The sequence below is a fragment of the Alosa sapidissima genome, chromosome 1 (assembly GCF_018492685.1).
Source record: "Alosa sapidissima isolate fAloSap1 chromosome 1, fAloSap1.pri, whole genome shotgun sequence".
Classification (NCBI taxonomy): Eukaryota; Metazoa; Chordata; class Actinopteri; order Clupeiformes; family Clupeidae; genus Alosa; species Alosa sapidissima.
This window is the reverse complement of record NC_055957.1, coordinates 8,144,910-8,171,005: the sequence shown is the minus strand read 5'-3', so window position 1 is coordinate 8,171,005 and position 26,096 is coordinate 8,144,910. Positions and strand designations below refer to the sequence as shown.

At 42.4% G+C, this 26,096-nt stretch overlaps 2 protein-coding genes across 6 annotated transcripts; one reads left to right on the top strand and one right to left on the bottom strand.

The window, feature by feature from the left end:
* Positions 1–4: 4 nt before the first annotated feature.
* Positions 5–9,140, top strand: LOC121701682 (complexin-1-like). Its single transcript, XM_042084148.1, has 4 exons — positions 5–3,864; positions 4,638–4,750; positions 6,785–6,966; positions 7,533–9,140. The coding sequence occupies exons 2-4, from the start codon at positions 4,720–4,722 to the stop codon at positions 7,725–7,727; spliced, it is 408 nt and encodes a 135-aa protein (XP_041940082.1). The 5' UTR covers positions 5–3,864; positions 4,638–4,719; the 3' UTR covers positions 7,728–9,140.
* A 480-nt stretch (positions 9,141–9,620) lies between these two features.
* Positions 9,621–26,075, bottom strand: tmod1 (tropomodulin 1). Of its 5 annotated transcripts, none has more exons than XM_042083364.1 (11): positions 25,683–26,075; positions 24,543–24,828; positions 23,216–23,372; positions 22,143–22,262; positions 18,918–19,007; positions 18,177–18,307; positions 13,155–13,262; positions 12,667–12,810; positions 12,422–12,566; positions 12,010–12,109; positions 9,621–11,228 (listed from the first exon to the last, which is right to left on the bottom strand). In XM_042083364.1, exons 2-11 carry the CDS (start codon positions 24,660–24,662, stop codon positions 11,210–11,212), a joined length of 1,134 nt encoding a protein of 377 aa, XP_041939298.1. In that variant the 5' UTR covers positions 24,663–24,828; positions 25,683–26,075; the 3' UTR covers positions 9,621–11,209. The 5 variants fall into 5 exon arrangements, with proteins under 5 accessions (XP_041939298.1, XP_041939087.1, XP_041939226.1 ...); XM_042083153.1 differs by having other exon boundaries at positions 12,014–12,109; XM_042083292.1 differs by having other exon boundaries at positions 12,035–12,109.
* Between the last annotated feature and the right edge of the window lie 21 nt (positions 26,076–26,096).

The window sequence follows — 26,096 nt, the reverse complement described above, 5'->3', positions numbered from 1 at the left end:
GAGGATGGGCGTAGGCTTTCGGCATGTTTTCATAATATAGCCTAGGCTATGTATATAACATACTGCCATGTCTTTTCTGTGATCTATCCATCTGACAGGCAGTGCACCTATACAACGTCATGATAGAGATAATGAATTAAGATGCTTTGTGCTTTGAAGACAGTAAATAAATTGATAGTAGAGGATTAACAACATTTGGGTGAGTGGCTTGATCATCCTTACTGGGTAAAATTCAGCCACTGTATCACAACATTTGTGATCTTTCAGTTCACAGCTTACCCCTTGTGAAAGCTTGATCTAAAGCTTCTGTGTGTAATTTCAAATGTTCATCATGAACACAACTCATGATATAACGACTGGTGGTAGATCACTTTAGAGTAATAGCCCTGCTGCCCACACCCTGCTATCTGCTGACATCGGCAACTTTGTAATGGATTGTGATGCCTCTCTCTCTCTCTCTCTCTCTCTCTCTCTCTCTCTCTCTCTCTCTCTCTCTCTCTCTAATTTATTAACAACAAACGTTGTTACCTTATATCTTTCTGTTGATAAACAGAAACTAGAACTCATCTCATTCAGTAATGATTGTGTAGCTGTTGGAGTGACCTGTGTCCTGGGCAATAGGGAAACGCTGATGTTAATGATGATGATGATGATGAACATGATCATGATGAAAGTGTTATTGTTTAATGCAAAAGAAACTGCAGAGGTAGTGATAAAATGTAGGCTAAATCTCCCCCAGACACAAACATATAGCCTAAATAGATAAAAATCATCCATTTGTTCCAATCATCCATCATGAAGCAGAGATTAATGATGTGCCCGATGATTTCAACGAACCTCAAGACTTATGACAAGTGTGTGTCATTGTAATTCGTCTGACAGAATTGTGACTGATTCAGGTGAACGGGTAGAGAAGGCAGCTGACTTTTCTTTCAACGCAAAGCAGAACTCCAGAGATTTCAAAAGAACTGAACCAACAACTGCTTCTTCTTTTCAAAGATAAAAATACACCAAATGTAATAGACAGACAGACAGACAGAGAGAGTGAGAGAGAGTATTGTATAAACATTTTAGTGCAATATGCACATCCCAGCAGCATGGTATTGATGCAAAGCGTAAACTAATGGGAAGTGGGGGTTGAGGCAGAACACCAGAGACCCAGTAATAATCTATAAGGACACAGAGAGGATGACAGGGCAATAGGGAAAGTGAAAGGCCAGATGCTGATAGATAAAGATGGAGAAAGCAAGTAGGCCAGGCTCTTCTGAAGCTAAGGGGGAGGAAACCTAGAGAGAGACTGTCAACAGATGTGGAGGGACAGGCAGAGTCATGTCCTGCAGCATTTTAAAAGGCTTGGGTGGATGGCACAAGGTAGAGGCCAAATGCACCGACATCAGCAGAGAGAGAGAGAGAGAGAGAAAGAGAGAGACAGAGAAAGAGAGAGACAGAAAGAAAGAGAGAGAGAGAGAGCACCTCGAATAAGCTGCCAAAAAGTCTCACCGTGGGCAGGGTGACAAATGGGTGCTGTGGATGGGCAGGGGAGAGGTTATAGGGTTCAGTTGCTGGGCGGTAGCTGGTGTGGAGTGGGTGGAATCAGTTGGGCTGAGTCCAGCCTTTGTGTACTGGCCCAGTCTACAGCACACTGGCACAATCTGTCCTTACACTGGCATCATCAAATAGGCCATAATGCTGAGCTGTGCAGCATGCAATCCTTCTCATATTGGATGGAATCTGATACAAAGAACTTTCTTTAAAGGCACTGAGAAAGTGATTAATGAGCATAAATATTATTAACTCAATTACTTTTTTGCCATGACAAATCTTTAAGCCCCATATCATTGGAATACATCTACTTAAGTATACTTTCTCTCTGATACTGTTGAAGTCCAAATAAAACCCTGGTCATGTAGTACTAGAGATGAATTGGTCATCTGTTCTACACCTCACCATCTCTGATTCCCCAGATCAGTACATATACTGTACATGTGCAGGTAGAGGCACTTTCAGTCTGTGCCTTCTCATTTGCCAGCCAATCCATTCTCTCTGTCTCGTTACAATTCCTCATTAATAACTGACCCCATTACAGAATAATTTGCTCTGACTTTGCTCTGAGTTTCATTTCCTCTTCAAGGGTCATTAAGTCTTGACTGTAACTGATGTGCACATTTTCATTTGACTAGCGGAGCAGGGTCCCTCAGGCCTGACCCTGTTTGCTAAAGCTCTGCGGCTCCGTGCAGACATGTCTCCTGGAACGGAGATCCATCTCAGGCTTCAGTAGGAGCCGCCTGGCAGCCACGGAGCCGCCAACCGCCTTTTATCCACTTTGATTACTTAGGGTTGAGTGGAGCCCTGCAGCATCAGGTAGGCTTTTAGCATTACAATAGCTGCAAGGCCACTCTCTCGAGGGTGAACCTTTCCGCATTGCAGTAGATTTGGATCCCTTGAGAAGAGGAGAGAGTTGATGGACAGGCAGTGTCAAGTCTGTCAATGTCAGACGATGACCAGTAGGCTACCAGTCTTATCGCTGAAGTAATATGTGGCTACTCTTCCCAATGGGACTCATAGGGAGAAACAACAGACACATCATGGCAGACATAATGGGAACTGAAATCACAGACAGAATGTGCCATCTATGGGTATTTGGGATATTAACCTGTGAACTATGACATGTTGAGTAGAATCACAGCTGATATTGAACAAAGGAAACTGTATCCATTCACTGAGTAGCCTAGATCCATTCATGTTGTGTGGCTCGAAACGTCACGTTCTGAATCTGGTGTAAAGTTTAATAAAGTATTTCAGAGAAGTAGCACGCCATATTCATATATCTGCTAATCCTAGGCCTAAAGTTATCAAGAATCATTTGATAACTGCTGTAGGCTGTAAAGAAATAGGAATTAGGCTGTTAAAACACATGCAGGCATCACACACAAATAGGTCTACACAAACACCTCAACATTATTTGTGCCTTCCCTATGCTATCTTGCTTGTGTGGATTCTAGACACAACTTCATATATTTAATATATTACAGTCAGCAAGGCATATTTCATAATTCTGTTCTTCACTTTGTTTTTCAAATGCTGCATTGCACGCACACTGCGTGACCCGACTTTGTAATATTTACTCCTAACCCCTCCCCTTCTCAACCAAAACCAATTCAACTTATCAGGCGAGACTGAACAAATCTTGCAGCACTCGTGTCCTAAGTGGGTAGGATACTGTGTAGTGGGAACGTTGGCATGGTAACAGTTGTATTCCCCTTTGGCACCATCAGATCGGAAATAAATGGGTCATGAGACGTAGTCTACGCAGTCTTACTAGTCGAAAAAGCTACATCTGAAGAACCCTGAATTTCCCTTGTCGAGTGTTGAAGCCAACTCGCACTCTACTGACGCTGACTCAGCTGTTCCAGAGCGCTGCGCAAACCAGCTTGCAGTCAGTCACACCAGACAGCAGAGTGAACGTACACCGGTCCCTCGGTGTCGGAGCATGTGTTGGTCAGAATAGTGCCGATAATCTGACAGGACAAAGTTACCGTTTGAACTATTGATCTACAAATTGAGAACTGAGGGGAAATTGTATGGACATTGTACACTCAGGCGATCAATTCTACGCATTTCCCCACCAGGATCTGGGACGTTTGAAAAACAAGAAGTCCATGTGATGCGCACAGTGAACATCGCCATCAGTGACTGCAGTTCCTCTCTCCAACACTCCCTGCACTCTACAAGCAGGAAGAGGCATAGTTATTCGTTGGAAACGGGATGGTTATCACAGCGAAAAAATAAACATCACTACCCACTTTGCGAAGGTTGCTCGAAAATTAAACCAGAGGATAAAGCTTGCTCGGTTCATACGGACAGGTAATTTCACTGGAGCTTCATAGAAGAGACCAGTTTTTGTCGGCTAATCGTTGGGATTGCGAATAGGGAGCTGACCGGTAATTTGGTGCTGAAATTGGTTCTGTAGGGATAGCCTTTTCACAATTGCGTCGGGGTTCAGTTGAGGTAACGCTCAACGAAATGATTAACTATGGAATACAAACCCGTCTTCATTTAGCCTACTTGAGTCATATCAGTGAGGTGGCATGATTCGAAACACTGCTTTGACTACAGTGATTCAATGTAGTTTCAGAATATAAAGTTTTAAAGGCTATATAAGTAGCATTGCTTGGAACATGAAATCGACCATTTGTAGGAGCTGGAAAAACGTATTTACAATAGAATAGGATAATCTGTTAGAGGCAACGATGTCCTCGCTCATTCCAGGTGTTAGGGGAATCACGGTTAACCCTGTCATAGCCTACATAATCTACAGCAGCCTATGCTTATTTGGTGCGTGTGCGCAGGGGATGGGACGAAGGGAGATAAGATTGATAGAACTGCATACAGTCTAATGTGAAGATGCTTCTTGTATGCTCATAATAATTGCTGTAACGTTTTGAGTTAATGGCTGATCTGGGCAACTATGCATGGCAACTGAGCAACTAGGAATAATTGTTTAGCTGACGTGTTGGTCCTTATGTGCTTCTAGCTAATAACGCAAATAGCCTAGGGCCTACATATGTGTATTTCACAACAAAGTTGGCCCTACAAAAGTCCTTTTACTCCTCAACTGTTTCCGTTCAAATCTACAGGTCTGGTTACAACGTGACTTGGTCAAGTCACCCCGAATGAGAAGTTCTCCGTTCTGTGAAAGGGGGATTTAAATCTACCACAATGAATTTTGTAATGAAAGCTGCGTTAGGAGGTAAGTGGTTTACAATACTTTTTGAAGGAGCCTATATTTTGAGCCTACTCATGAAATGTTTTCAGAAATGATGGACCAACCCCCAACCCCATAGAATAGTATATCCTACCGTCTCATTTAGAAATAGCCTAGTTTCAAAAAAGTTTACTGCTGATGTGAGCCGTCAATTGAGATGCAGCCTATGAAGAAGGCCCAACATATTGTTCAGCATTTGAACTAGGCTACCAGGTAAAAACAGAATGTTGGAAATGGCATCATGATTTTTCTCTGAACCCACTGCAGACTGATAAAACGGCTTTTTATTATATCCCGCGACCTGAGTGCAACAGAGCTGCGTAAAGTAGCCTGTCTCCTTGACTTGAAACCCCACTCTCTTAGTACACAGATCACGTTAACTGTGTATTTTGAAGAAAGAAGCCTGTATTTACGGCGCGCAGTAATAAAGCTAATGGCCGTCCCAGCGTTGACTGCTGAGCGCAGGAGTGCTGAGCGTATGGAAAGTCAAAGAGCTGATGTCATTTCTGGCATGCCGCCCAAGAAGAGGAGACTGCAGTGGTGAGGGGTAGCAGGGGGTTGCTTTGATGGATGGATGGGATGTGTATAACGTTTAGTAAGATCTATTGGATGATGTGATCAATCGGGTTGCCTCTCCCAATCTGACTTAAGATCATTTGGTTTTGAGTGTGTAATATGTTATCTAAGAGCACATTAAGTGCTGTCTTTGGCAGAGGACGTACAAACAAAGCAGTTTGGTTTAAGTATAGCCTTGCAAAATAGTTTTGTTATCTGTAAAGAGTGTCCTACATTAGTAATGTTGTCTTGCATGATGTGCACAAAAATGGCAGTGGAAGTAGCCATGTGTTTTCAGATAATCAAACAAGCACACAAACTGTAATGTACAGAAATGATTTATACAAATTTGTATATCTAAATGGTGAGCGTATGTGAAACAGTAACTTTTGAGATTCTTCCAGTGGCAAAAATGTTGCCTATGCTAGAGAGTTTGCATGTCCACATCTGTCACTGCAGGCTTAACCGTGGATCGGCTTGTCTCAGGGCTTTTTAACGGGAGTGTTCTGATAGAGTCTACTTGACTTGTGGCACTGGAGTGAGCACTGGCACTATTGATGCTGTTGCCGAGTGCTGGTTCTGAGTGGCTTAAGATTTTTGCAGCAATGCGCTTTTTTGCTGACCAGAGAATCCCTCAAGCACCAGAGGAAGTGCTGTGGAATCCCCCTCCCCCTCCCTGCCTGTGTGTATTACACTACCACACACACACACACACACACACACACACACACATCTCTGGTACGCATGGGTACACGTACACACAGTCACCACCGCACTCAAATCCTGTCCCAAAAACACATTCCAATACACATTCTGCAGTATCTGAACTCTGATGAAGCCCTAGACCCAGCTGTTGTGCAGAGCTGCCAAACTATTTCTCCTCATATACAGTGCTAAAGCATTTCTACTGCAGTATGTCTGATGACAAATGCACAGAGTGTTTGAGGATGTTTTAAACATGGAGAGGTCATGGCCAGAACACTGATAATCTGCTGAACCATGACTGTTATGCCAGCTGTCTCTATGAACTCAAAATACAAATGTTTTTTTATAATAAACAATTCTATACATTTTTCAAATGATCGTTGTTACCAATGTTACCATTTTTGGACATGTGAATATGAAAAAAATCTCATCATGTACAAGTAATGTGAGCTGAGCATATAATTACAATAAAACATATTCTAATAACAACAAACTGCTGTTGTAGAAGTAAATGCAAAATACTGTTATTTACAGAAACAAAACAAACCGTAAAATCTACAAAAAACAAACTTACAAACTGTAATTTATATTTGTTGTACAGTTAAGGTTTGCTGTTGAAGCTTTGATAACTCTAGCTCTCTTTTGCTTAACTTCTGGAAAATGTAAACCTAATCAGGAAATTGTGATTGTATTTGTAACTGCAACTGTATATCAGTGTGTGATGTGATATGCCAACTCCCTGTTTTGTAATGTGCAAAGGGGCCGGCAAGGATGTGGGTAAAATGCTGGGCGGGGAGGCGGAGGAGAAAGACCCTGAAGCTGAGAAGGAGAAGGAAGAGGAGAGACAGGAGGCTCTGAGGCAACAGGAGGAGGAGAGGAAGGACAAGTATAACAAGATGGAGGCCGAGAGGGAGAAAGTGCGGCAGGGTATCAGAGACAAGGTGACAAACACTCCATTTCCTCAACCCGCCATACAAATGGTTGTGATATGAAATTGTACATACCTGTTTAAAAAAGGATCTCATGTTGTGATAAGAGTTGCCTGATAATCACTAAGATCAATTAATGTGTGGTTACACATACAGGTTGTTTAAGTATATGACAGTAAGATGATATCTTTATCAGAACAGAATCAGAATTTGGGGCAGCCGTGGCCTACTGGTTTAGCACTTCGGACTTGTAACCGGAGGGTTGCCGGTTCGAACCCCGACCAGTTGGCACGGCTGAAGTGCCCTTGAGCAAGGCACCTAACCCCTCACTGCTCCCCGAGCGCCGCTGTTGATGCAGGCAGCTCACTGCGCTGGGATTAGTGTGTGCTTCACCTCACTGTGTGTTCACTGTGTGCTGAGTGTGTTTTACTAATTCACGGATTGGGATAAATGCAGAGACCAAATTTCCCTCACGGGATCAAAAGAGTATATATATACTTACAGTATACTAGAACATCTTCCTTCTCTGTGCATCACCCTGAATTTGTTTGTTTGTGTGTGTGTGTGTGTATGCGCAGTATGGCCTTAAGAAGCGTGAGGTGGTGGAGGCTGAGGCCGAGGCAGCCATGGAGCAGGCGTCGGAGGGCTCCCTGACCCGTCCTAAGAAGGCCGTGCCTGCAGGCTGTGGGGATGAGGAGGAGGAGGAGGAGGGCATCATGGACACAGTGATGAAGTACCTCCCTGGTCCACTGCAGGACATGCTCAAGAAGTAGCCAGACCCAATCAGTGGCGCCTGACCTGACCTGTACCGTCCCTCAACCCTACCCCCACATCAGCAATCCTGCCAGCTCCACCCTCACATCCCCCACTGCAGAACAGGTGGGAACGGCAGTTTGGCAGTAGGATGTCATGTTTGCTACACTCCCATGTTTAAGTGGCAAAAGTGATGAGATATAAAACACACCTATCTCTGTCCCCGTATGCTATCCAAAACCTTCTGGCTATTGTCGGCTTCAAGATGAGGCATCACAATGACTCAAGTTTTTGAGCATGGCATTTTGCTGTTTGTTCGTTCAGTTTGGCCATCCTATTAGTTTGAGAGCCAGTAGTAATATGGAAGAGCCTGATGGCCTGCTGTATTCCTGCTTAGTCAACACTCTTAGTAATCACACTGTGCTGAAATAGTGAGCAATCAAACTGCTAGCTCAAACTGTGGAAGCAGAAATTAAGCGGTCAGGTTTACCTTGGGCACTTCACCATAGTGACATTAAGCTTTAGATACTTTAAATCTGCAAATGAAAGGGCACTTTTATTTCCCAAGTTGAAGTGCACTCACACATACACAGTGTACCCCATCTTAATCATTCCTCTTGACAGATTTGTAAATAATCTCTAGGTTGCAATATTAAGTTATGTTTTTAAAAATATCCATAAAGAATAAAGAATATCAGAATAAAAGCCATATTTTATCTTTGAGGAAAGTCTCAACATCATACTCTTATGTTACCCTGGAATTTTGCATTATTCTTAATATGTCTAAATGCTGCGTAAGCATAAAGTATACCTACATGTATTTAATCCTACCGTTTTCTACTATAATTTAATTTTTTATTCATAAGTCAATTGAGAAAAGAACAAAGGAAATGTGTTCCTGCATGGTACTGTAAACTTCATTGTGAATATGTGTCGTTGCTCCTAAACTTCACTTTTTCTGTGGAACATGTAAAAAAATACCAGTTGTATAAGGCAATAATTTCCATCATTTTGTGTGCAACTCTATAATAATGTGCTCATAAGTAATATGACAAGAATTGAGATTTTTTTAAGCTTCAGTTTCGTAGTCAGAAATACCAATTTCAAACATCTTCAAGCCTCAACGCAGTTCATTTGTCCATAATCATTTGTCTAAATACATAGTTGCAATTGATAAAAGAAAATCAGTAATAAATGCTGAACAAGATGGCAAAACTGCTGGATCTTCACTTAGATTTCACCATGCAGGATGAAAGATTCAATTATTCTTTGTTTCTTTGCAAAACACTTTGTATGAACCAAAAGTGACAAAGATAACGCACTGTTCCTAACTAATGTATCTTTTGGTTGGTCATTTGAATGTTATGAGCAATAAAAGGATCATGCTGTATGCTTGGCTTGCGAAAGAAAATAAAATGTTTACCAACACTAAACCGGAGGATCTGAGCCTATGCATTTTGTGTGAGGTGGAATAACACTAAATAAATGTCCTTTTTTAAAAGTATGTTTGACTCCAGCAAGTAGTAGAACTACAACTCAACCATAAATGAGGAACCTGTATGAGATACAAATATTTTCTTATTTCTTTTATTTCCTAAAACTGGAGGAAGTGTTTTCTTTGGTAAATGTTAACAGTAGTTTTTATATCTCAAATGCACTCTCTGTCCTGATGGGAAAAATAATAAATGGTATATTGGTAGAACTGACAGCCCAGAGTAATTTACTTATGAGGACAGGAGTTAGCCTACTCTCTGAACCTGTAGGTGAGGTTATGGTCACCCTTAGCACAATGGACACAGCAGATCTCTCTTGTTGTATTTGCCATTAATCACATCACAAAGTCCAGAGACTTTGCCTGCTTAAACCTTGTGAAGTTACCAGACAAGTCTCAGCATGACACAAGACTCACCACCTTAAACATGCAAAAATTGAAACTTTATTCCTTTTTCAACAAAATCAAAGATTAAAAACCGGTGCATCTACTGGGAGCTCTTGGCTTTGACAGAGGGAATGCTGGCGTCCCTGAAGTCCACTACTTATGCTCTTGACTGGAGCTGTACCAGAGCTCCGGCCCCTCTCCATATAGGGCGCCCAGCTACACAGTCCTCTGGGAAACGTGGGCGGCCTGAAAGCACAACTTGGCCTCCGGCCTGACCTAGTTCTCTCAAGGAGCCTCTTGCCTTCCTGTAAAACAACTGAATGATTCAGCGATCGAATGATTCATATTGACCATCTGATTTTTTGATGCTCTTTTTGAAAACGGAACTGTTCTGGGAGGAAGAGTAAAAATAAGAAGACATGGTGTAAATATACAGACAGGGCCCTCAGTTCACATTGGACATCAACTGCCTCGGCATGGGACAGCCCTACCACAATGCACACACCAAAGTTATCTGATGAGAAGCATTCATTGGGGCTATCTGGCCATTGATCTGTGTTCCAAAATAAATAGATAAATAAATACAGTGTTGCAAAGATAAACCATCTGTCAGTGTCAAAACAATTCCCTTTGCTTTTTTAGTGCAAAATAAAACAAAATGAAATAACTCAACAACTGACCAATGTCTCAATTACAATACAGGTGTTATAATATAAATGGTTGCAATTATACAAATGCATCAAGATCCACACTTTAATCTACAGCTAACCTTTCCCCCTTTTACACCAATCAACACCCAGAGCAATATCACTTCAACATGCCTACAGATACACAGGAAGTCAAAGACTGAAGTGCTGTCAACACACCAGTTAGGTACACACAATATCCCAATGAAGTTGATTCACACACGCTGCCTGAAATGGTCATGTCGGAGTCTCTGATCTCTAATGCTGCTGTTAAAAGTGGGGCTGTGGAGGACGCTCAGAGGACAGACAGGCTCTCTGCTGCCGGGAAGCGGGCCGGACTCGGGACCGGCTCTCCAACTCAACCCCTATGACTGCAGCGGAGGTTTAATGAGGAGCAATCTTGGGGGGGGAAACCCACTTGAAGATTTGACCTTTGCTGATGAGTGTAATGATTGTAATCAGCATGGTGGAGCTCAAGCAGGGCTACGTAAAGACAGGGAAGATTTACCATACCGGATTTACCATAGAGTCTCTACACAAAAACCTAAATGCAATGCATTTGATTCAGAGAGAGTTAGTTAAGACATTGGATTGAAGATGTGACAAACACTTGTAGATAGCAAATCAGCCCTCAGTAAATCCTGTATATTAGAAAAACACACAGGAAAGGCCATGCCAACTCGGTATAACACAGAAAAAGCATCCCAATAGAAACTATTCATCTGGGACACAACCTCAAACATGACGACAGCAAATAAGAGACTACTATGAGCCAATCAGAGGGTCTGGATCCTAGAAGGAAGGGGTGCTGGACCAATCAGAGGGTCTGGATCCTAGAAGGAAGGGGTGCTGCTGGGGGTGTTGGCTGACTGGGGGTCCCATCTGAGGGCAGTGATGTTACACGTTCGTCCGACATCTGGGGAAGATGGGGCCTTCTTCAAGCCTTTTCTTTCTTACTGCAATGACGAGAAAGACAACTGTAAGAGCTATGTATGTATGTGTGTGTGTGTATGTGTATGTGTATATGTGTGTGTATGTATGTATGTATGTATGTATGTATGTATGTATGTATGTATGTATAGACAGACTACATTTACTATAGATAATGTTGCAAATATTTTTCTGTATTTTATATCTGGGAGGCTTGTGATTATTTATGCCACAAATATTCATACATGCAGTTTATAATGTTTTATGATGCTTTCAGTGAAGCTATGCAATTCATTCTGTAGCTCTTGATAATTGCTAACTTACACCATTTATACTGAAAATGGATGGTAAAATTAATCAAATTTTGGTAAAAAGATAGAGCATAAAAAGCATAAAGGCGAATATTGTTTGTAGCCTAAACATGCAACCAACTGATATATGATCAGCGTTTTCCATGAGCAGCAAAAGAGGCACATCATCATGGCTAAGACTGAATGACCCATTCCAGTCAGACAGGAGTCCCACGCTGTGAATGAGCAGCCTGATAGGGAGTCACATGCGAGAAGACAGGGCCCGCTGTTCTCCACAGCAAGCACTTTTAAACAGCCCACAGTAACCAGACAAGCACAGGCATCACATGAACACACGGAGAGAACATCTGTGTGAAGCCCCTGTCCCAGTGAGGAACCCCAAACAGAAATGACAAGAGAAGCTCAGACTCGGCAAGAGAAGCTTGGCTCACAGAGCAGGAGGAGGAGAAACAGAGAGCACTGAGAGGAATGTTTGAATGGAAACTCTGCTCTTTACTTGCTCTTGGACTTGAATGTTTTACCAAAGGCTCTCTCCAGCTCTGGCACTGACAGGGTTAGGGTAAAGGAGCCATCTGAGTCTGAGCGGATGACTCGCGCTGCAATACAACAGCAGCAGTCAAATACCACACACACTCTCTCTTACACATACAAACATATCCACTGACAGACAACTGGCATGACACAGGCTCACTTTTCCCACGCACAAACCCACTTGTGCATGAACACATGAACACACACACACACACACACACACACACACACACACAGACGTGCACACACACCTTCATCAGTTCTCACACATCAATGGTAGCAGGAAAATAAACAGATTATGATCATATTCTTAGTGTGTGTGTGTGTGTCTGTGGGGGAGAGAGATGTGTTGATGGAGGTGTGAGTATGGTGCTAACCCAGATCGTTGTTGTTCATCATCGCATTAGATCCTCTGAGTCGGGGCCCCTGCTGGGTGAAGTGGTAGCCAAACTTCAAGAGTGTGGTGTTCTTCTCCAGCATGCTGGCGATCTCCATCTCCACCTTATTGCCCAACGGCTGACTCTGCAGAACAAAAGAGCTCCTTTTCACTTCTCGGTTCAACACATAACTAGTTCACTTGAGTTTGTGACACGATGGATGATTTCCATTTTGGCACCAGCACCTGGTTGTCGATCTTGAGCTCCTGTAATGTCGAGTTGGACTGCAGAGATACCACGAGAGCCATGATGCCCGCACCGGTGATGAAGTTGGACTCCACATTCAGACTCTTCAGTGTGGTGTTCGCCTTCAGCATGTCTGCCAAGGCCTGAGGACCAGCGACCAGTGAGACATCCATTACAGTACGTCTGCGTCTCTAGGTCTCTGTACTCCAACATGCATGCTACTGTACATCCAATACATGTATTCTGTGTACACATTCTACATCCACACCAAAATTGAATGCAGTCATGTTTTGATCATTCAACCCCATGTGGGCAAAAAATTAACTGAACGAACTGAATGATGAATTGAATGAATATGAAATTGACTGAATGGACATGAAATGAATCAGTCAAATCAAATCAAATCTAAACCTGAAAACATTTTTTTAGTTCCTGTCTCAACCCAGACTGATGGATGAACATGTAATCCTGACTGATGAGGACTTACATGGGCCACAGGATCATTACTCCTAGTTCCCACAATGCTGAAGCGTTCCACCACGGTGTTCTCAGCCAGGGCCTCTGCATACGCCTTCAGTACCGGCACAGGAATGTTCTAAAGTCAAACAGACAGGTGAGCCCAGCCACTTAACACTGGACACTAACAGAGAGAGTCATAGTACTATTTTACAATGTACAACAAATACATTTTAGTACTGATTAGAGTTGTTAACAACTAAAGATCAGAAGTCAAAAACTAATGTCAAGTGGAAGACAAAGTAAGCCAATGTCAGGGTTTCCCGCAGCACTTTGCAGTCAAGGCGGCCGCCTTGGCAAAACAAGCCTGCCGCCTTAACCACTTACTCTGTCCTGTTGTCTTTCATTCCAAACCGTGACCAACGCCAATCCCCCTTCTCCGCAGAACGCATTAAAAAAAAATAAGAAACGTGTCATGAATCGAAAAATAATCAGATTTTATAATCTTTACATGTGATATGCCTCCGAACCAGAGCTAGTGAGCGGAGCTGAGCGGTGCAAATATCTCGCTCCTCGCTCGCAAGAATCAGTCAAATCGCGAACATCCACAGCTCCGTTTAATTGTCAGGTGTGATGAAATCAGGGTTGTGCACAATTCGAATTACAATTCTGCTCCCTGTTTGCTACCTCAATTGAAATGCAAGAGAAATTAAAGAATTGAATTGGAATTTAAGAGCCAGTTTCAGTTCAATTCTGGAATTTTGCACAAGCCTGGATGAAATGCGTTCATATTCCACTTTTTATGTCATAAACGTTGCAGGCCTATGGAAAGGTTTTGTGGTAGGTTTGTCCAATGATCAAGTTGTTGCTTCAATTTGTGTTTTAATTTATGCGACGCACCGATGCTGGGTTCATCCGTTTGGCGCAAGTTTAAAATGTTTAGCCGACTGCGTAATTTGTCATTTTCGTTTTACAAGTTCCACTTTTCATGTCATGAATGTAACATGCCTATGATCCAATATGGTCAATCTATTATCTCAATTGTGTTTTTTTTATGACGCGCAGAAGCTACATTGGTTATGGTTATGGATTTAGCAGACGCCTTTGTCCAAAGCGACACATAAATACAAAACAACATAATAATATTTAAAATTGAACAGGGAACAGATTAAAATGTAGGTCAAATATAGTAAGGAGAATAGTTGTAGTACACAATAATATCAATTCAAGCAATAGCCTAATAAAAAGCAATGTAAAAAAGGGGAAAGGCAATAATAAAACAATAATGTCAATTCAATCAATAATATAAAAACAATGACATGCTAAGACTACATTAAGGAGAATATCAATAATAACAATAATGTCAAATTAATTAACAGCCCAATTAAAATAAAACAACATTATATAAACCATAACACATAAGCGCTTAAACAACTAAGTATATGTTGAATAGGAATGTCTTTAGACCCCTCTTAAACGAGCCAAAACTACCACAGGAACGGAGAGCACTGGGCAGTTCATTCCACCAACATGGAAACACTGAAGAAAAGAGTCTGGAATTAGACCCAGTTTTCATGACTGGTCGACACAACATACGCTCACCAGAAGACCGCAGTGGGCGGTTGGGGATGTAAGGCTTGATTATTGAATTAAAATAACTAGGAGCAGATCTAGTTAGTGTCCTATAGGCCAAAGTGAGAGATTTAAATTTAATTCTGGCTACTATAGGGAGCCAATGGAGAGTAACTAGGAGAGGAGTTACATGTGTCCTCTTTGGCTGATTGAAGACCAGGCGTGCTCCAGCATTTTGAATCAGCTGTAATGATCTTGTTACACAAGCGGGTAAGCCAGCCAATAGTGAATTACAATAGTCCAGCTTAGAGATGACCATGGTCTGAACAAGAAGTTGTGTGGAATCTTGTGTCAGATAAGGTCTGATCTTCCTAATGTTGTAAAGCATAAACAGACATGATTTTGCAATAGAAGCTATATGCTCAGAGAAGTTAAGTCGGTCATCAATTACAACGCCCAAGTTTCGTGCCGATCTAGTTGGGGTCAGTGAAGTTGAGTCAAGCTGGATGTTAATCTGTTGGGGAATAGCTGTTTTAGCTGGAAACACCAAAAACTCTGTTTTTGAGAGATTAAGCTGAAGGTGCCGATCTTTCATCCAGGCTGAAATATCCTTAAGGCATGCAGAAATCCGGTGGGAAACACTAGAGTCATCAGGTGGGAAAGACAGGTAAAGTTGAGTGTCGTCTGCATAACAGTGATAGTCAAATCCATGGGAGCGAATGGTATCACCTAAGGAAGTGGTGTAAATAGAGAAAAGCAAGGGTCCTAATACTGATCCCTGAGGCACACCTGTGGTGAGGTCATGAGACTTAGATACCTGTCCCTGCCAAGACACGTTGAAAGAACGCCCTTTAAGGTAAGATTCAAACCAGTCAAGAGCTTTTCCAGAAATTCCCAGTTCAGATAGTATAGATAGGAGAATGTCATGGTTAACAGTGTCAAAGGCTGCAGATAAATCTAGTAGAATTAATACTGATGACTGAGCAGAGGACTTAGCTACTCTCAATGCTTCAGTCACAGACAGAAGAGCAGTTTCAGTAGAATGACCACTCTTGAAACCAGACTGCATAGGGTCTAGTAGATTATTCTGATGAAGAAAGTCACAAACTTGCTTGAAGACCACTTTCTCCAAAACCTTTGACAAGAAAGGAAGAAGGGAGACAGGTCTGTAGTTCTTCACCTCAGTTGGATTAAGTGTACTTTTCTTTAGCAGAGGTGTAACCCTAGCCTGTTTAAAAGAATAAGGAACTATTCCAGAACTGAGTGAAGCATTAAATACATGTGTGACTGCTGGTAGAACAGCGGGTGAGATAGACTGTAGAAGAGTGGACGGGACAGGATCTAATGGGCATGTTGTTGGACGACATCGTTGAAGCAATTGAGAGACTGCTTCCTCATCAAGAGGAGAGAAAGAGTCAAATGATGCGGTCATACTAACACAAGGCAAAGCCCTCCTTATAGGAGCATCAAACTGAGCACTTATTTTAGCAACTTTTTCAGTGAAAAATGTTGCAAAGTCATTTGCTGACAGTGAAGTAGTTGATGGTGGTGGTGGAGGATTGAGAAGAGATTTGAAAGTAGAAAAAAGTTTTCTACTGTCAGTGGCGCTCTCAATCTTGCTTTGATAGAATGCCTTTTTTGCAAGTGTAACAGTGGATGAAAAGGATGACAGCAAAGACTGGTAGTTACTAAGATCATTTCCATCTCTGGATTTACGCCATTTCCTCTCAGCAGCTCTAAGTTCCTTTCGTACTGAGACTATACTGTTCGCCAGCCATGGATGGCGAGGTTTAGAACGAGTAGGTCTTGAGGAAAGAGGACATGCTGCATTCAGACAAGATGCCAGTGTAGAGCAGAGAGTCTCTGTAGCGTCATTAACCTCAAGTGCCAAGAATGAGCTAGGAGTAGGTAAAGCAGATGTTACTAATGTTGCAAAATGGTCGCTTGAGAGGCTTCTGAGATTACGCCGGAACGAAATTATCGGAGGAGGAGCTGCTGGGTTATCCAGGAGACGCACAGAGAATCTGATAAAGTGATGATCCGATACATTCATGCATTGTTTTGCTCCAGTTGAAAATGTTTCTGCGTAATTTGTCAGCTGTGAAATGCGTTCAATAAATTCCTGTTTTATGTCATAAATATAACATGCCTATGATTGATGCTTGTATGGTGTATCTAATCTAATCTAATCTAATCTAATCTAATCTAAGCCTCTCTTATGTTCAATCAGATTCGCTTTGCCCTCCCGTTCTTTCTGTGCCCACCCATTTGAACATTTCTGGCTACGCTACTGTTAGAAAGGAAACTGATAAGTCAGCGTACTATTCCTACAAAACAACTAGATACTAACAATGTAGAGCAAGAATAACCATGTGGTGGTGACACTGTTCCAGTGAGTAAAGATTCATTTTGGAGGACACATTTTGCGGAAACATGAGGGTGTGCTACGGAGAGCAAAGAAAAACCTGAGCAATTTGAATATGCTTTATATCAAGTAGGCTAAAGTAAAACTTGGATGCTAAGCCTGTATTCTTTTGGCAATTAATCCCGACTGATCCCTTTAGTTTTAGGCTTATGTGTATTAACGTTGCCAAGCTTGTTTGTTGTTGCACTATCAGTGTTGCAGTCTTTTAAAATAAATGTTCTGAGTGAAATATATTGCCGTTGCTCTTAGTTCTTTGGGACCGGGGAGCTAATTTGACCGGAGGAGCGGCTGAGTATACAGCCACCTGCTCTCAGCGCAGTGGTGACTTGCTTTTTAAGATGGTGAGCGTAAACGAAGGAAAGCCCTCTAATCGGACGCGCAAGACTGACAATAGACGGGCCTAGGCCCGTCCAGGCCCATCCGTGCCTACGCGTATGCTTTCTAAATTATTTAGCTAACTCCATCAACGAACTTAGGCTATATGGCCAATATCTTTGAAATGTAACGGTCTTGGTTTTATTAGGAAGACAGTTGGGCATGCCTCAGACTCGTGGTGTGAGCGGTATCGGAGCGGTATCGGAGCGGAACAGAGCGGCCACTCCGGCTTCTAAATTAAAAATTATTTATTTTGGGAAGCTGGTTATTTATTTAATATGTAGTGTTATATAATAAATGGTAAATGTACAGAGTCTGTAGTGTATCGCACAAACAAGACGCCAACGTGCACACCCTCCCACCCCACCCCATGCTCAGACGGCAACCGATACCAGACCCCCGACCTACCACCTTGACACACATTTCCTGCGGGAAACCCTGCATAATGTATGTAATGGTGACTGCATCTTACAGATTTAACACATTTTCTATTCAAAGTATAACCAACTGTGGAGTGTGGTAATCTGGGCTTGGACTGCCACAGAGATGCTCTGTGCTGAACATTGCTAAAGCTTTGGTCATCTGAGAAAGACACTCCACAAAAGAGCCAGACAAACTTCAGTCATTCGAGGGATTAACTGTATCTGCATTGACAAAGACTGTAATTATGTGGTAAAGCACCTTGATGTTGTTCAGGTTGACTTCTAGCAGGTCAGGGTCATTGCTCTGGATTCTCTGAAGGGTTTCTTCTACATTAGTGTCATTAGGCTGCTCATCAGGCACTGGTTTATACTGGGTACATTGGATAACACCTGTAACACACACACACACTTAGACTGAAACAGAATTTCAACTGCAGGGAAAAACTGTTGTTCCCTGGAGTTCATTTTTCCAGACTGGCTTGCTCCAGTCCTGTCTCCCCCATGCACATAATCTTTGTCTTGTTTAATAGCAAGGGGTGTGATACAATTCAAAGGCTGACACTACAAAGGGTGTCATTTATTACAACGAATGTACACAGGACAGCCAATGCCTTTGTATGCCTACAATGCTCATAAACACAGCATGTGAATTTATGGCGCTCATTTCCCATGTCCCTAACATGGCCAGATATAACAGCTCTAAGCCATTAGGGGTCAGATCTTTCTCTAGGCAGTGGGTTTGCTATGCACAGCGGGTCATATGCAGCACAATCTCTCTTAACCAAGGAATTTGGACGAGCTCTGGTCTTGTAATTGCTAAGAGGGACTGGAGTAATCTGTGATTGTTTAAGACCTGTTTGTGACACGCTAATGGTGATGGGCCCAGAGGAACAAACCATTGAGCCTTTGTTTGTGATTTGCTCTGACTTACGTTATGATCTATTCATGATTGGCTGACCATTGGTACCAGATTGTCTGAGATTATTTGTGCGTAACTTACTGTTTAGACCCTGTTTGTTGACAATGGTGCTGCTAGCCAAAGCCTCGTAGTACTGCTGGTTACTCATCAGAGTGTGCATTCCCAAAATGGCTGCGGGAAGAAAAGAAGTAAAAGATAAGAGGGAGAGGAAGGGATAAAAACAGACTCATTAGGGAGAGCACAACCAGGCACTGATTAAGAGAGAAAGAGAGAGAGAGAGAGAGAGAGAGAGAGAGAGAGAGAGAGAGAAAGAGAGGAAGAGAGAGAGAGAGAGAGAGAGGAAGAGAGAGAGAGAGAGAGAGAGAGAGAAAGAAAGAAAGAGAGAGGGAGAGAGAGAGAAAGAAAGAAAGAAAGAAAGAGAGAGGAAGAGAGAGAGAGAAAGAAAGAAAGAAAGAAAGAAAGAAAGAAAGACAGAGAAAGTACAATTACAAGAATAAAAGGAATAAGGAATAGAAGACGACAACAGAACCCTGGAGGCGTCATTGCAAGATAGTTTTTGGTGTATATCCAGAACTACTATTTACTATTGTTTTATAATTGAGCACACAATCTAATAAAATGAGAGCACCATGTAGTAGAACAGGCACACAATACACTACATTGTGCACACACACTTTAGACAAATGAGCGCACAATTTATACAAATATCTGCCAATGACACCTCCTGAGCGCCGTAGAAAACAAAATGAGGGCAAAAGAAAAAACGCGGAAAGGGAAAGCCAGTAACTAGGATGAGAAAACAGTTTTGAAGTAAATGTTTTTCTAAAAAGTTGGCAGAAGGTACTCATACAGTATGTCATTTCCCAACACATTCAATAAAGCAAACCTAGATCAAAGCAGCCATAAGCATGTAGACAAATCATCTGGCCACAGACAGTGCAAACTTGCTGATCAGTCACCACAAGGTTAGCATACACAGATAAGCATCTCAATCTGTGTTCAACATTTAGAAAGTGGAAAAGATAAATGCTAACAAAAACACGGTTCATTGCAGGATTGTGTCATATTTACAAACTACATATCTTATTTCAAATGATAACACAATAAGTCCAGGCTGTCGTGTGAGGGATAACAGCCACCGAGGTGCCCTGATGTACGGAATTAATGGATTAAGGTGGAGGCGGTTCCTCCATATATTAGGTGTATATTTGTAGTGTATGGTGTCCCAATATACAGAATTAATGGCTCCCCTACCCACCATTCAGAAAAGAGTATTTCTTCTCCCCGGGGGATAAATAGTATGACTATCAATCTCCTCAATTACCCAAAAGTGAGTTAAGGACGTTCCTGAGGACTATTTATAGCACCAAATAGTTCCTCTAGTCTTTCTGCTTTTGGAATCATATCTATAGAAACAAACAGTTCCTCTAGTCTTTCTGCTTTTGGAATCATATCTATAGAAACAAACAGTTCCTCTAGTCTTTCTGCTTTTGGAATCATATCTATAGCACCACAGTTCCTCTAGTCTTTCTGCATTCTGGCTTTCTATGCCAGTGTTGCACTGTGGTGGGATCCTATCTATATACATTTTTACAGGCAAAAATCATAGCTGGATTTCATCTGTTTTGGTTAACACTGCAAAAAATAAAATGTAAGTGTTACTAATCTTATATTAAGATAAAAAAAATCTAGATGGTATTGTTTTTAGTATAAATACACTTACTTAACGCTCTCTCGTAAGATCATTTTGACTTAATTTAATAGGAATTTGACTTATTTTAAGTCTTAATGTACAAGCAGCCAAATTTGATGTTGCTGAACGCACTGGCAGCCAAATATGCTTGTTTTCTGGAGAAGATGTCTTAAGTCAAACTCTTATTAAACTAAGTCAAATGATTTTACGAGAAAGTGCTAGGTAAGTCTCTTTTGATCTTAAGACTAATAACACTAGGTTAGATAAGCAGTTTTTACAGTGCCTTTTGAACACTGTAGAGGTTGCTTCCAGAGACCAACATGCAAAGCAAACAACCATGGCAACAGCATTACATCAAGTTGAAGGCAATCAGAACTACGAGTTCCTTCTCCTGGTAACTCATCAAAACAGTGAGCAACAAATGTAGTACTTCACATTGCAAGAAGGTAAACATTCTTAATCATGACTTGCCGTAACAAAGTCCATTTTCAAAGGAACAGTGTGGCAGTGTTCAGCACAGAGAGTAAACTGTTGGATTTATAACTCCAAAGTTATGGGGCTATGTAGTTTCATTTAAATGTTCGAGACTCAATGAAAAGCCAGCCACACAGAGAGGCATTGAAAGTATACAGTACAACTGGACACTGAGGGTTTAAGAACCACCTCGCCAACAATTTGAAACACAAAGCTTTTTTTAGTCTCCTCTCTTCCATTTTACCCTTTTTGGTATCCGTGTTTTCACTTTTCAGTGAGTCATAGTCAGGAAACAAATACTCGTTAGCCAAGAAGACATGCAGCCAGGAGAACATCAGGGCACACTCCAACATGCAGGCCGAGAAGCATGGCAATATTTGATACGCATTATGTCAGAGGGAAGCGTAACGTGTCCATATCTAACACCAAAGACAGACTTCAAATGAAGAGTTACCGCTCTGCCAATGTTTGTCAAGGAGCACAGGAAGACTTGAGATTGCCCTGGATCATAAGAAACTATGTTAGTCTTTAGGAGACTTTTAATTAATAATATTACGGCAACATGACTACTAATAACTATGACCATGACTATTATAAACACTGCTCAAGCTGCCATTTTCAGTAGTACACACTTAGCATTTTTTTTTGTCAAATGTTCACATAAGAGTAATACAAATGCAGGCCAAACATTGATATTGCTACAATTTCAGGCGCACACCCCTTGTCATCTTGTGCTCATCAAAACCAAATCCTAGGACCTTCCACAAGCACCAACGCCACTATGTGCCTTTATGCACTTTAGAGGAGATGTTAATTACTGCAGTGGGAGGGCGGAGGGTCCTCTGTGGGTTAGACGCGGCCTGGTGACCGCCTGGGAGACGGAGAGGGATGGACAGGATGGAGATGGAAAGAGTGGAGATGATGGAAGGATGAAGGGCACATGAGAAGGAAAGGAGCACTGAAAAGGTAAACACATACACACCCCACACACACACACGGAACACATGAACATATATACACACACAGGGGGCATAGAGTTAGGATGAAAAGGGATCATGGTGGAAAGATTGGTCATCAGGATATACAGCCATTACATCTTGTGCACACCAGGACTCTTTATAATGATTTACTCTTCCTACCAGCTATGTCGCACAGCTCAGCATCACTGGCGTTTGCTAAGGCTTCTTCCAGCTCTGGTTCCAGTGTCACGTTCTCAAGGATGGGGTCTACCACCTTCTTCTTAGGCACCCAGGCTTTCCCTAAGGGATGCACAACATAGACAGATTTCATTCAGGCACATTCACAGAACTTAACTTCTTATTTAAATGAACTCATAATATTTCATAATTAAGGCCTGTCAGCACATCCTGATGCTTTTGTTTAAAAAGAGCAAATAAGTCAAATATAATAATGCAGTGGAATGTTCAAGAGCATAGAGGCATACAAATCAGTCTCGACTAAACAACATGATCCGTCTAACATTGTGTTTGGGCTGCTCAATCACATATCAGTGTCATCATGCATCAACGCATACTCCTTAGCACTGTGAAACACTCAATTATTGCCTAGAAATGGTGTGAAATGGCCAGACGGCCCACAATGTCCACCCATTAGACCAGCCTGGTCCAGTGTGGAGCTTGTGGGCCATGTGAGGGCAGTGGTGGTGTTTGGTCAGTTGGCAGGGCCCACAGGTGGGGTTTTTTTTGGAGGGGGGGGGGGGGGGGGGGGGGTCCCCACAGAGGTCCAGCCCTGCAGGACAAATGGACTGAAGGCCGTCTAGTGTTACAGACAGACATCTGTGGCATCCAGCAAACAGCGTCATGCAGTCCCACTCTCATAGCTGTGGATTATGCAGATGACCACAGAGAGGTGGGCGGAGAGAGTGAGGTCATGGAGCGCACATAGAGAAGGGCGGGCAGTGGGAAGGTCAAGGAGGGAGGGAGACAATGGAGGACGCAGATCAGCACGACTGGCCATGACAAGGGAGGGATGGCCAGCAGGTAAGAAATGTGAAGGTGAGCAGAGGAGGAGGCTGGACGGCTCTTACATCTGACATTACTGTTCAGAGATGGGATGCAGACGTTCGTTTCAGGATGACTCACTCCAGTATGAAAGCGTGGTGCTCTCCGTCACCAGTGAGAGTTAGGGTCATGCATTGGATTTGCAATGCACATACAGTAAGTGTGATTGCTTTCATGTACAGTAGGCTCACCTCTCTTTTCTCCTGTGAAGGGAACCAGGTCCTCCTTGTCTGGGTGCTCTTTGGCCTGCTTCTCTAAGTGAGCCAGTAAGTCATCTCTCTGGAAGGTTCCAGTAGGAGCTTTCTTGGTCTGGTCCTTTTGTCTGTAGCCGGCAGGCAGCAAAGCATTCTGTTGACAAACAATATCAGCTTAATCCAGTGACCAAAACTGTTACAAACTATCAGTTACAGTTCTAATCTAATCAAATCCAGTTAGTTTACACTCTAATAGAGGCATTAGTCAAATATCTGTAATTCCCCAAATAAAAACCCATCCCCACAAACTTAAAAAGACATGGAAGAGGAGAGATGTAAAGCAAGCTAAAAATAAACAGGTCTCCAGTCAACTCCATATCACCAGTGGAGTCTATAAGTGCTCCTAAGAATACCGTCAGAGTGCACAGTCAGATAAAGTCAGACATATGACAGAGGTTTACAGCAGATGATAAAGACATGCCAGTAACACAGTCCATGCCATTAACACGGTCCACTGACAGACCTCATGTGAAGTTTAAAAAAGACTTATCAGTAGGCCACTGCACAGCATAAAAGAACTAAATACTGTATAACAAATAGAATAAAAACAACAACAACTAAATTAAAGTAATAGAAATTCATACATATATGACGTTCATGTTTCAGTTTGGGTGAAGGTCTGGCATGAAGCAGTGCAGTGTGCATGGAAAACAGGCAAGTGGCGGGCTGGGTCTGCTGGTACACTGCTGACAAAACTTTTAACACTAGGCTTCTACTCCTCATCACTTCCTAGTCACTTCCCACCCCCGCACAAACCAAAACAGACACTCCGTGCACAGCACTGGGGAAAGCAGATCCCTGCCAGATTAACCTTTGAGAAATGAGAGCCCAAACAGTGGAGGAGTCACAAGCCCACTTTAAAACAGTTTGCATTTGTTTCACACTTCATGGTCTGTCATTTGGCAGTGCTGCTCGTGGCTAAAGAGCAAACAATAAGACCATGGCTAAGTGTCGTGGTGTTAATGATCTAGGACAAGAGGACCAGTTTACTTGCAATGCCAAACTTAATCTAAAACCTCACACAAGCCAAGAAAGTGAACACTCAAATTGAAAACCTTGCATTAAAGAAAATACATAGAATAGCAATGTTACAAGTAAAAAATAAATGACATCAACTACAAAGCATATCATTTCCCCCAGTCCACTCAAGGCATGCTATAAGTGTGTGTGAGAGAGTGCAAGAGACACAGGGGGAAAGCACAAGAGGGCAAAGCTCTGAGCTCCAAGCTGCTGGGTGGCCAGCCGAGGCCCTGCTAGTACTCACATCAGGGTCCAGCTCCTCCAGCTCATCCTCCAGCCTCTGCAGCTCCTCCTCAGACAGCTTCTGCAGCAGCTCATCCTCGTCCACATCCCGGTACTTCTCCATCTGTTTCTGCAGGGCCATGCTTGGAGCAGTGTAGAGCCAGTTAGGGGCACAAAACCAATGACTACCCTCTGGCACAACACCGGCAGCAGACTGCCCAGACCAGCTTGAGTAGGGGAGGGGGAAACCTGGGGAGTGCCGAGAGCAGCGCTGAGATCCCACACAGTTTTGGATCACACGTCTGAATCTGTTTGACAGACAAGTTTTGATGTTCGTGGAACTTTGCTGTGAAGTTATGCAAGTCTAATGCTTGCAACATGTGAATTATGAATGCAAGTTACAGTAGGTCTTATACATCCTTCAGGCAGTAGGACTAGTGTTTACTTACTGGTAATTCTATATGTCCCTGCTTAACTCACACCCCATTACACACACACATTTTATTTTCTATTTTGAAATTAAGGTTTGTTTGTCTGGCTTTTTTAGAAATAGATAAGAGACAGTGAGTGAGTTTATGGGGAGGGAGCTACCCTCCATGTAATGCAAGGAGAGCCTAATGCCATACATTAAGCCAAACTGCTGCATTAATTAGTCAAATTAGTAGTTTAGGAAATATTGAAAATCTACAGAATGCATTCAAGACCACTGTTGAGCATTGAGCTATATTCCTATTTACTTTTCACTTCAAACGTGCATAGCCTACATTTTAAAATGGCAAGCTCAGTCAGAACCCCTATATTTCAGAAAGTAAAGGTGGCAGAGAATACTTGACGCACTGGCCTATGAATGCATATGCCTTCCAAATTGAGCTGCAATTTATGTTGTATGTCTACTCCAGGTGAAGGCATAGGATATCCAGTACTTGAGACTACCATTTAAAACTGAGTTACGACCAGTGAGTGCGATTCAACGCCAACAAACTGTCTAACATATAAACTAAGAACCTGATCTAGGCTGTAAAAGTTCAGTCAAAAACTTAATTTTACTTCTAATGTTTCTATGCGTAAACTTTAACGCTGGCGTTATTTGTCCAAAATCACTATGAAACAAATAATATATCGCTGTTTGCCGCCGAACAAAGGTTATATTGGAGTCACTTACCACCGCCGCTGCTTGTTCCAGGCTATTTATAGATAGCGGGTCCCGCTTAGTGACAGCTGAATAGTTTGACCAGATATGGTTCCTTTTCGTTGCCGGCAGGTCACACAAATGTAGCGCTTCATGTAACAAACAAGTAGTTTTCTAGACACACAAATGAAACCGTTCTACTGAAAGAATACGCAAAAGTACTAAACATTCACAGTCAGAACGTTATCGACAGAGGATTTCCCTCAAGTTGGCAGTGTCCCATACAGCGGCAGGCAAGTCGGGAAGTTGTATCTACAACGACAAAGTACCCCTGAGAAGAAGTGTACTGCCCCTCGTACTCGCGTCAGTCAAGTGATGTCACCATCTCATACGTACTCACGATAGGCTACTCTACGTTGGGGATAACTAGCAAATCTGAAGACTTCT